Genomic DNA, 11,499 nt, shown 5'->3' on the forward strand with positions numbered 1-11,499 from the left:
TATAGGACATCTTTTACCTGAGATGGGGGGGGACGGGGCAATGAGAAAGAGAGGGAGGGAGAGAGGGGTGGAGGGAATTATTACCCTGATTGAGACAGGTGCTGCTCATTTCTAGGGAGATGCTGCTTCAGTCTTTTTAAAGTCAAGATTAAAGACTTCGTTCAGCCTGTTTTTTTTTTTTTTAAACAGATTGTTTCATTTTGTCTTTTTGCATTTACTCATTCCCTGTTCTCTTCAGTTATTTCTTGACAGTATTATTAACACGTGTGTACAGTTTGCGCCTTCAGTGTGACCAAACATTACTATAGCAACTGTAATTTAACAAAACAGCAGCCCTTGTAATTTCTGCAGACCGTGCCGTTGTAATTGCGGTTAGTAGCTGTACTCTGGTCCCGGTCGTGTGCGCAAATACAGCTCGCAGAAATTTAAACGGGATTAATGGCTTTAACCGAAACTCGACCACAGATTCGCAAAATGAACCCACGCAGCCTCGTTAATACTGTGCAAGCGCTTTCAAACCCACCCAGCCAGCAACGCGTGCAAACCCCCTTTAACAAGCTCTGCTGCTATATCCACGCAACCGTGACACCTCGCAGATTAATAATAATAACGATAATGATGATAATAAAGGAGCCGTCAGTTAGACAAGAGGGATTCAAATCATCCAAACGGAGTATTTTACAAAAGCGGGGCCTAGAGACCGTGCAAACCATCACCCACTCCCACCCGGTCCACGACATGAAACACGGACCTGCGAACCGAGCTCGACGAACCGAGCGGTTTTATAAACACACACGCGCATTTTTTTTTTTTTTTTTTTTTTAATTTTTTTTTTTTTAAACTTTTTTTTTTTTTTAAATGCCTATCGGTAATATCTAAGGGGTGCAGGAACACTACCGCGGCCGCGCTCCCAGAAACGACCCATAGAAACATTCAGCTGGAACAAACGCCCGCTCGCCGCACCGCCTCCAGCCGCGCAGCAGCTCGCCCCTGCCGGCCTCGCCATCACTCGAGCGCGGGGAGGCGGAACACGCACACGGCCCTCTCCCCGGGACCCTACAGCGCTTCCCGTTTAAAAAAAAAAGAAAAAAAAAGAAAAATCCCGCCGTGACTCGCACAATCACAAGGGCAGGGATCTCACCCCACGCACACCCACACCCACGCACACGCGAGAGCCTCTCACGCAGATTTTAACCGCGGAAACAGCTTTATAAACAATGGCCGCCGCCACTCTTACCGTGCTCCTGGTTGGTTTGTCTGCCTCTCGTGTCTGTCTGTCTGTCTGTCTGTCTGGCCCCCCTGTGCTTCACTGGCGGGGCGGGCGCGGGTAGCAGCGGCCGGTCTCGCCGGTGTTTCTGGTCGGTGAAGGCGCGCAGTTCGCGTTATTAACGGGGCTCACCTCGCGCTCTCTCTCGCTCTCTCTCGCTCTCCGGAGCCAGCAGCGGGAGTGCGCGCGCCGCACATGCGCGCTTTATTAAACAAAAAAAAAAAAAAAAAAAAAAAAAAACCGGAGAGGAGGGGTTTCCCTGCAGGGGCGGGAAGAGGCCACGCCCACCAGTTCGTCGTTCTCATAGCAACAACTGCGTCTTAAACGGCTAGCAATAGTACAAATACAATATATATATTTACATATATGTATATATATATATAGAGAGAGAGGGATGGAGACAGAGAGGGAAAGAGAGGGAGGGATGGAAATAGGGAGGGAGAGAGGGACAGAGAGGGAGGGAGGGAGGGAGAGAGGGACAGAGAGAGGGAGAGAGGAGGGGAGAGAGGGAGAGAGAGGGAGGGATGGCAATAGAGAGGGATGGAGAGGGACAGAGACAGAGAGGGAGGGATAGAGGGAGAGAGAGAGAGAAAGAGAAACACGTTTTAAAGCCAGGAGTTATGATTAGGGATGTGTTTTTGTCTCGGTAAAAATATGTAAAAATCACAGCACAGTCCTGGTTAAAAAATAATAGACAATTTGACAGAATGGTCAAGGCTGCAAAAGATTTGAAGTTAAAAAGATATATTTATTTATGTCATATTTTAGTGTCTGTGCGAAGTAAAGACCTATGCATTCTATTTAAATTGTATTTCATGTGCTTTTTTTTTAACACACGCTTCAGAATTTAAGTCCATCTGTTATGTTTTGGGTGATATTGACCCAATGCAATTTCAAACTAATTTAAACAGCCTTAACACTGTTTTTATTTGCAAGGTTTTACCCTTTTCTGCTCTTTTAGCCCAGGAGCTGTGATAAAACTTCTTGACTGCCAGCCTGGGAGCTCCTCATTTTGCAATGTCTTTACCAGGGAGATGCTGTTGCAACGCTGACAGAGAAAATTATGCTCGGCCTTGTAGATATATATTGTTTGTTTTTATAAATATCTCCAGACAGGTGCAGCCATTTCCAGAGATAATAATACAAATATAATCATAATAAAATAACAAATAAGTTTGTTTTATTCCTGCACACAAATCTACATAGATCAACGCCACGGGTCACAGTCACCATCTCAAAGGTTCTGTTTTCTGTGTATAAGTTCACGACCCCATAAAATATTATACAGAAACTGAAAAGAAAAATAGCATTTAAGCTAATTGGAAACTAGAGTCTGGTCAAACAGACCCGAAACCTAACAGGAGGGTTTAAAAAAAACAATCTGAACACTGAAACTTTTTTAACTAGTGTTTGTAAATGGATAATTTTAGAATCCCCCTTTTCGTTAATGTCTATTTAAACACAGCTGTGGTTTCGGTACTGCGAGCTGTGCATTGCAAGATTAGCAGGATTGTGGCGCAGTTGCACAATGCACAGGTGAAGCGCCCTCACTCAGTTTTGCATTAGCAAGTGCGTTTCTGTTTTGTTCTGCAAGTATTCAGCGTGATTTCAACTTTGCACTGAAACCAGTTCAAAAGACGTGATCCAGATCCGCTTTGTAAACACCTTCTCACGACCCGGCTCCAGCGATCCCGGGTCCGATCCAGTTTTTTGATTAGTTCAACCGGCCCCGCGATCTTTTAATTATGCGATGTTTAGAGACACCTAGCGGTGAGAACTGGAACTGCAGCTGTAGGGCAGTTTTTAAAACCAATGGACTTCAATCTATAGCATTAAAAACAAACACACATACACGCACACAGAGTTTTATTTATAAATGTAAATATTGAGTTTATTGTACATTTCAAGCCTTTATAAATAAGTTACAATTACTTTTTTCCCGTTTGTATGTAGTTACGTCTGAATCATTTGTGTCACCTGGGCAGTAGTTGCGGGGGCCCCTCTACCTCCCCCACCCCCTCGCTGATCAACCCCTCGTGATACTCTGCTCCTGTGATCTCACAGCCTGGCAGAGCCTCCTCCAGCAGGATCCGGACCAGCCCTGGGTTCGAGAGGCGAGGGAGAGAGGAGATAGAGAGCCGACGAAGCCCCCTGAGAGAGAGCGAGCGCGACGGGAGAGAAACATTATAGAGATTACAATCCTTTCTCATTAAACATTTACACAATCGATGATCTAATATAGTGATAGCTTCTAACTCTCCTGGCTCCTGATCATTGCAATATTAATAATAATAATAGACTTCTTTGAGGGGCGCTCTGAACCCCAGGACTGGGTGCAGCAGCAGCATCAGGGATAGTGTGAGTTTCTAACCCTGCTCATTTCAATATTAATAACATTAATAATAAATAATAATAATAATAATAATAATAATAACACCAACAGACTTCACTGAGGGGAGATGTGATACTCACTGCAGGTGGTGCAGAGTTGCAAGTCCCCTCTCGGTCACTAGAGGGCAGTCCGTCACAGACAGCTCCTCCAGGGACTGGCTGAATATGTGCAGCCGAGCCAGAAACCAGTCATCAACATGGGGGCAGCGAGAGAGGGAGAGAGAGCGGAGAGAGGAGAGGGGGGCTGAGGACAGAGAGGAGACCCTGTTACAATACAGTGTGATACAGGCACCAAGGAGAAGGGACAGAGAGAGAGAGGGAGAGAGAGAGCGGAGAGAGGAGAGGGGGGCTGAGGACAGAGAGGAGAGAGTGTTACAATACAGTGTGATACAGGCACCAAGGAGAAGGGACAGAGAGAGAGAGAGAGGGGGAAGAGAAGAGAGGTACAGTGATGGCAATAAGACTCTCATATCAGATAGTGTGATCCACTCCAGGTTTCACTAGGAGTTTAATAATAAGACACACCTGAGCTTGTTACCTAGGCACACTGGGGGCTGATCAAGCTGGTAGTAAAACCTGGACTGGGTGACAGTGCTGTGCAATGGGAGTCTCATTCCCATCCCTGGATCCCCCCTGTACTGACTCTCAGGCCCCACCCCCCTCTGTTTCTCACCCAGATTGTCCAGACCCCGGTAGTTGATCTCCGTTCCACTGACGTCCACCTCCTCAATCGGAACGTCTCGGAATTCCATGAAATCCCAGCTGAATCTCCCGCGGGAATTGGGTCTGATCCAATCAGACTGACCGGAGAACCTGAGGATACAGCAACACAAAACACAGAGGCTACAGCACAGCACAGCACTGTACAATACAATACAGCACAGCACTGTACAATATAATACAATACAATACAGCACAGCACTGTACAATACAGCACAGTACAATACAGCACAGCACAATACAATATAATACAATTCAATACAGCACAGACAAGCACAGCACGGTACAATACAGCACAGCACAGCACTGTACAATACAGCACAGCACTGTACAATACAGCACAGCACTGTACAATACAGCACAGCACTGTACAATATAATACAATACAGCACAGCACTGTACAATATAATACAATACAGCACAGCACTGTACAATACAGCACAGTACAATACAATATAATACAATACAGCACAGACAAGCACAGCACGGTACAATACAATACAGCACAGCACTGTACAATACAACCAGGGTTGGGAGAAGTGGGAGGGGACTAAAAGCAGTGGAAGGATGGGAGTCACCTTGGGGTGTGGGTCACAGGAAGTAGTGGTTCATCACTGGGACCCTCAGTGGGGGGGGGGGGGACTGGGAGCAGTGGGATTGGAGACCTACCGGACCCCTCCTCTCAGGCTCAGTATGTAGTATGCAGCAGCCACTCCGTCCCCATACATCTGCTGAGTGTAGCCATAATACCTGCAGGACACAGGAGTCAATAAACACTGCGAGCAGTCCCAACGAGACTCGCACTGCGAGCAGTCCCAACGAGACTCGCACTGCGAGCAGTCCCAACGAGATTCGCACTGCGAGCAGTCCCAACGAGACTCGCACTGCGAGCAGTCCCAACGAGACTCGCACTGCGAGCAGTCCCAACGAGACTCGCACTGCGAGCAGTCCCAACAAGGCGAGCACTGCGAGCAATCACAACGAGGCGAGCACTGCGAGCAGTCCCAACGAGAGGGCAGGTTTTACATTCATTTTGTGAGTTTATTATTATTATTATTATTATTACTATTATTATTATTATTATTAATAATAATAATAATATTTATTTAGCGCCTTTCATAGTGGACCACCATCACAAACGCTTTACAAGATATGAGCCTAGGGTGTGTGAGCTGTGCATCAGCTGCAGAGTCACTTACAACAACGTCTCACCCCAAAGACGCAGCACAAGGAGGTGAAGTGACTCGCTCAGGGTCACACACAGTGAGTCAGTGGCTGAGCTGGGATTTGAACTGGATACCTGCTGGTTACAAGCCTGTTTCTTTAACCACTGGACCACACAGCCTGGCAAGCTATACTTTACTAACACTAACAGGGCTGCTTTGTGATTCTTTTGAACCGATAAGCTTTTACAATAGTGAGAGTGAGTGGAGTAGCTGTGGGGGTTTTCATTTCCGGATGTACGTACGCATTCTTACGACGCAGGTTCCACATCTTGAGTGCGGCGCTCCAGGTCACCAGATTCTCGACATCGTAAAATCGGTGGTACAGGAAGAGGAGGAGCCTGGTCCTGACAGGGGGGCGGGGCGGGGCTGCGCGAGGGGAGGAGCTGCAGAGCCTGTACGGAACACTCAACCACAAACAGACACGCCCCCCAAAACGGGCCTGGAACAGAGACAAGACTGGGTTAGAAACTCACACACGCCCTGGGGTTCAGAGCCCCTCAATGAAGTCCAGTATTATTAATATTGCAATGATCAGGAGCCAGGAGTTTGAGCAGGGTTAGAAACTCACACTAGCCCTGCTGCTGCTGCACCCAGTCCTGGGGTTCAGAGCTCCCCTCAATGAAGTCTATTATTATTAATATTGCAATGATCAGGAGCCAGAAGTTTGAGCAGGGTTAGAAACTCACACTAGCCCTGCTGCTGCTGCACCCAGTCCTGGGGTTCAGAGCTCCCCTCAATGAAGTCTAGTATTATTAATATTGCAATGATCAGGAGGCAGGAGTTTGAGCAGGGTTAGAAACTCACACTAGCCCTGCTGCTGCTGCTGCACCCAGTCCTGGGGTTCAGAGCTCCCCTCAATGAAGTCTATTATTATTAATATTGAAATGATCAGGAGCCAGGAGTTTGAGCAGGGTTAGAAACTCACACTAGCCCTGCTGCTGCTGCACCCAGTCCTGGGGTTCAGAGCTCCCCTCAATGAAGTCTAGTATTATTAATATTGAAATGATCAGGAGCCAGGAGTTTGAGCAGGGTTAGAAACTCACACTAGCCCTGCTGCTGCTGCCCCAGTCCTGGGGTTCAGAGCTCCCCTCAATGAAGTCTATTATTATTAATATTGCAATGATCAGGAGCCAGGAGTTTGAGCAGGGTTAGAAACTCACACTAGCCCTGCTGCTGCTGCACCCAGTCCTGGGGTTCAGAACTCCCCTCAATGAAGTCTATTATTATTAATATTGCAATGATCAGGAGGCAGGAGTTTGAGCAGGGTTAGAAACTCACACTAGCCCTGCTGCTGCTGCATGCCCAGTCCTGGGGTTCAGAGCTCCCCTCAATGAAGTCTATTATTATTAATATTGCAATGATCAGGAGCCAGGAGTTTGAGCAGGGTTAGAAACTCACACTAGCCCTGCTGCTGCTGCACCCAGTCCTGGGGTTCAGAACTCCCCTCAATGAAGTCTATTATTATTAATATTGCAATGATCAGGAGGCAGGAGTTTGAGCAGGGTTAGAAACTCACACTAGCCCTGCTGCTGCTCCCAGTCCTGGGGTTCAGAGCTCCCCTCAATGAAGTCTATTATTATTAATATTGCAATGATCAGGAGGCAGGAGTTTGAGCAGGGTTAGAAACTCACACTAGCCCTGCTGCTGCTGCACCCAGTCCTGGGGTTCAGAGCTCCCCTCAATGAAGCCTATTTATTATTAATATTGCAATGATCAGGAGGCAGGAGTTTGAGCAGGGTTAGAAACTCACACTAGCCCTGCTGCTGCTGCACCCAGTCCTGGGGTTCAGAGCTCCCCTCAATGAAGTCTATTATTATTAATATTGCAATGATCAGGAGGCAGGAGTTTGAGCAGGGTTAGAAACTCACACTAGCCCTGCTGCTGCTGCTGCACCCAGTCCTGGGGTTCAGAACTCCCCTCAATGAAGTCTATTATTATTAATATTGCAATGATCAGGAGCCAGGAGTTTGATCAGGGTTAGAAACCCTATGTATGTTCCCTATATGTGAGGGTCTATCTCCAATAGTCTATCAGACCGTGTGACCTCAGCAGACACTGTTTACCAGCAGCGGCACAGAAAAGCGAGAGGCGCTAATATAATGACACGGTCCCCGTTCAATCCGCAATGTTTCCTCCCACGCAGTTATATACAAACCATAGTGTTTAAGGTTTCTGTAGTTTAATAATATGAAATAAACCGTGCGGGTTACCTACCATCATGGGAGCTGCCATGGTGTCTGCCTCTATCACGTGACCCGCAGACCTTCCTACGGATCGCAGTTGCAGACAAAACCGTCGCCGTCACAGCGATTCCCGAAGCGGAAACGAACCCGCATTAATTAAAAAACAAAACAAAAAAACAAATACAGTCCAGTTACTGAGAGAATGTCCATGTTGAAAGTTGTTCTTTGAGTGTTGTTTTGAATGTCATCTATTGACAATAATAATAAGAATAATAATAAAAAAACTTATGTACAACATTTAAAAAAAAAAATTTTTTTTTGCTTTTTTTTTTGGGGGGGGGGGGGGGGGGGGGGGGTGTACCAAAAGGTTTAAATGATAATAATAATAATTAAAATCCATTTTAATTTCAGGACGTTTAGGATAAAAAACGCTTCGACTGTGTAGAACGAAAAGTCATCAAAGCGCAGAGAACATGTTTTTTTTTTTTCTCTCGACACTTTCTTTTTAATAAACGTGTATATTTACATATACGCCGTATTTGTTATATTGTCTTTTGAGATTTACTTCAAAATAAACATTCGCCGATATGAAAGCGGCACAAAATGGTCGCGGCGGAGAGGAGTATTGTGGGCGGCGTTTCGCTGCCGCGGCCATTTTCCCGCCGGACGCTCCAGTTTCATTGTGTGAGACATTAAATACCGAGGCGGCGAGACACAAAACAGCGCGTTTAAACACAAATAAGCGCCCTTTCTCTCAGGTAAGAGCAGGCGAACGCCGTTTTTACCGCCTCGGGTACTTTTCAACACATTTTTAAAAGTTTGAGATTTGTTAAATTTCGGGGTTTTATGGATATATTTCTGTGTGGGGGAGAAGGAAGAAACACGACCAGCAGAGAAAGAAAACAGCCTTTGTGCTTCTGAGCAGAAAAAACGACCGAAAACCGTCACCGAGGTGTTTTGTGGTTCGAAAAAACACGGAGATTCCCGGGCCGAACCGGGCTTGGACTGACTTTGTAGGTTCCTTAAGGTGTCTATTTTCACACCGTGCGGTTGTTTTTTGCGTAGCTGCGGTGGTTTTCGTGCTTTTTGTTGAAGTTTGAACCCGACTCTTGGGCGCCGATCTCTCCTGTGAGATCTCGCCCCGGCTGCGTTTCAAACAGCGGCCATGGTCCTGCGCACGGCGGGAGGCGGGACCAGCGAGTTTGCGAGGCAAAAAAAAAAAAACAAGCACAGCCGGCGCTGATTGGTTAGAAATAAATTCTCTGCCGGAGCGGGATTGGCTGTCCGGGTTGTCGGCGTTGTTATCTTGCCTTCGTTTGATTGACAGTTTCACAGATTACAGAAACGCCAGAGCCTCGCCCTCGCCGCGGTAGGACGACGGCGATTGGCTGCGGGCTTCGTCGCTGTGAACTTTAATCTTGTGGGCACCGCAAAGCCTTCTGGGATATGTAGTTTTATCCTATTTTAAATGTAAAGTTGAATTTTTTAGTATTTTAAACTTAATTAAAAAAAACTTAAAGCAGTTATAAATGATATTAAAAAATAAGCAAGTAATGTAAACAAACAAAATATTTTAAGGACAGTAAACATCGAAATACATACACCGTTGTTGTTATTATTATTGTATTTGTACAGTGAAATAGTCGGCGGCGCTGGTTTGTTTAATTGTACGGTTTGATTATTGTGTTGCAGCTCGAACCAGCACCTTGAACCCGCAGCAGCAGAATGGCTCGTACCAAGCAGACAGCCCGCAAATCCACCGGGGGGAAGGCGCCCCGCAAGCAGCTCGCCACCAAGGCAGCCCGCAAGAGCGCGCCCTCCACCGGCGGCGTGAAGAAACCGCATCGCTACAGGTGAGCCGAAGAAACCCCCCCCCCCTCAAAATATACAGTGTCATTTCCAAAAGCCTGTTTTCAGGAGCGAACCCCCCTCAGTCTGGAGTAACGCCCGGACGCTCTTTCGTTGTTTTCAGCGGTGAGAATTAAACTCACATCTCTGCACTTTCTCTGTTCTCATTTAATGTGTTGCTGTTTTAAGAGACATGGTGAGAAGTAACTGCAGTTTCCTGAACACAGTAACAGGATGTGAAAGGGTCCAGTGTTTATAAATGAGTTCAGAGAATTCTACCTCTCTGTCCCACTCCAGTGTTAGGCTGTGAATTGTTGCTCACTCCCCTCACCCCTCCCCAGGCCCGGTACCGTGGCCCTGCGTGAGATCCGCCGGTACCAGAAGTCCACAGAGCTGCTGATCCGCAAGCTGCCCTTCCAGCGTCTGGTGAGAGAGATCGCCCAGGACTTCAAGACCGACCTGCGCTTCCAGAGCGCTGCCATCGGAGCCCTGCAGGTGAGAGAGGAGGAGGAGGAGGAGGAGGAGATGGAGACGACTTCTAGTGGAAACGTTTGCCCTTGGTGGAAACTCAGTCCTGTGCTGTAGCCTGTCTTGTGGTTTACAGTCCTGTGCTGTAGCCTGTCTTGTGGTTCTCAGGCCTGTGCTGTAGCCTGTCTTGTGGTTCTCAGGCCTGTGCTGTAGCCTGTCTCTCTTGTCTCTGCAGGAGGCCAGCGAGGCTTACCTGGTTGGGCTCTTTGAGGACACCAACCTGTGTGCCATCCACGCCAAGAGAGTCACCATCATGCCCAAAGACATCCAGCTGGCCCGCCGCATCCGCGGGGAACGCGCCTAGAACACGCCTAGAACACGCCTAGAACACGGCTACCAGCAGGGAAACAAAATGAAGCTAACGAAGACAACAATAATAGCAAAAGAGAAAAAATTATATATATCTTTTTATGAATAATAATGTTTTCCATTTAGAGAGATTGTTGTTGTTGTTGTTATTGATTTCTTGCCTCCTCTCTCCTCCCTGCCTGCCTGTGTGTTTCTAGTTGCTTGATCATCGTGGTGAGAAGTTGCTGTGGCTTTGACTTTTGCCCTTGTCTTTAGAAGTTAGTCCTGTGTGAGAGTTTCTATTTTATTTGTTGTTTTTTTTTTTTTTTTAGGGTGCCTTTACTGTTTGTGGGTGCATGCGCCAGCTTTGTTGCTGGTGGGGAGGGGAGGGGAGGGGAGGGGAGGGGGTGGCCACGGTCAGTTTTCAAAATCGATGGTGCTTTTTAAATCCTGGTCTAGTTTCTCTGTGTGGGTATGTGTGCTGTCAGCCCCCTCACCTTGCTTCAGCTAATACACAGCTGTTGGGTAATTTTGGTTTTTAACTTTTAAGGTCAGAGTCTTCTTGCTGTAGTTTTGCAGAGTGAGAAACACCAGCTTTTTCATCAGCCTGACTTCCCCTGATTTAAAATAGTCCACGTTGTTTCCACTAGAAGTTTCCGTTTGCCGTTGAATTCAGGAAGCTTCCTTTGGTGTTTCTGTTGAAGACACTGAGAGACTTCTAGTGGACATTCTTGTCATTGAATTAGTTAGGTTTCCTGACACAGTCACACACACACACACACACAGACAGACGCACGCAGTCACAGACGCATGCAGACACAGTCACACACAGATGCACGCACACACACACACACACAGACAGACGCACGCAGTCACAGACGCACGCAGACACAGTCACACACACGGTCATAGACGCATGCAGACACAGTCATACACACACACACACAGACAGACGCACGCAGACACAGTCACACACACACACACACACACACACACACACAGACAGACGCACGCAGTCACAGACGCACGCAGACACAGTCACACACAC

General features: G+C 47.1%; 2 protein-coding genes across 2 annotated transcripts; one reads left to right on the top strand and one right to left on the bottom strand.

The window, feature by feature from the left end:
• Positions 1–3,136: 3,136 nt before the first annotated feature.
• Positions 3,137–8,093, bottom strand: dmac2 (distal membrane arm assembly component 2). The gene is made up of 6 exons (XM_041236321.1): positions 7,819–8,093; positions 5,847–6,043; positions 5,048–5,128; positions 4,332–4,471; positions 3,740–3,902; positions 3,137–3,418 (listed from the first exon to the last, which is right to left on the bottom strand). Exons 1-6 carry the CDS (start codon positions 7,834–7,836, stop codon positions 3,241–3,243), a joined length of 777 nt encoding a protein of 258 aa, XP_041092255.1. The 5' UTR covers positions 7,837–8,093; the 3' UTR covers positions 3,137–3,240.
• A 338-nt stretch (positions 8,094–8,431) lies between these two features.
• On the top strand, positions 8,432–10,597 carry h3f3c (H3 histone, family 3C). Its single transcript, XM_041236324.1, has 4 exons — positions 8,432–8,545; positions 9,480–9,640; positions 9,977–10,130; positions 10,339–10,597. The coding sequence occupies exons 2-4, from the start codon at positions 9,513–9,515 to the stop codon at positions 10,465–10,467; spliced, it is 411 nt and encodes a 136-aa protein (XP_041092258.1). The 5' UTR covers positions 8,432–8,545; positions 9,480–9,512; the 3' UTR covers positions 10,468–10,597.
• The last annotated feature ends 902 nt before the right edge of the window (positions 10,598–11,499 follow it).

The sequence above is a fragment of the Polyodon spathula genome, chromosome 40 (assembly GCF_017654505.1).
Source record: "Polyodon spathula isolate WHYD16114869_AA chromosome 40, ASM1765450v1, whole genome shotgun sequence".
Lineage (NCBI taxonomy): Eukaryota > Metazoa > Chordata > Actinopteri > Acipenseriformes > Polyodontidae > Polyodon > Polyodon spathula.

What these genes read in the sequence shown, in the direction of transcription:
- h3f3c (XM_041236324.1), top strand. Translation starts at nt 9,513, where the DNA reads ATGGCTCGTACCAAGCAGACAGCCCGCAAATCCACCGGGGGGAAGGCG. An exon ending in AAGAAACCGCATCGCTACAG is followed by an intron (nt 9,641 to 9,976) that starts GTGAGCCGAAGA and finishes ACCCCTCCCCAG; the next exon opens with GCCCGGTACCGTGGCCCTGC. An exon ending in CTGCCATCGGAGCCCTGCAG is followed by an intron (nt 10,131 to 10,338) that starts GTGAGAGAGGAG and finishes TTGTCTCTGCAG; the next exon opens with GAGGCCAGCGAGGCTTACCT.
- dmac2 (XM_041236321.1), bottom strand. An exon ending in AGCCTGAGAGGAGGGGTCCG is followed by an intron (nt 4,472 to 5,047) that starts GTAGGTCTCCAA and finishes CTGTATCCTCAG; the next exon opens with GTTCTCCGGTCAGTCTGATT. An exon ending in GCAACTCTGCACCACCTGCA is followed by an intron (nt 3,419 to 3,739) that starts GTGAGTATCACA and finishes GCTCTCTCTCAG; the next exon opens with GGGGCTTCGTCGGCTCTCTA.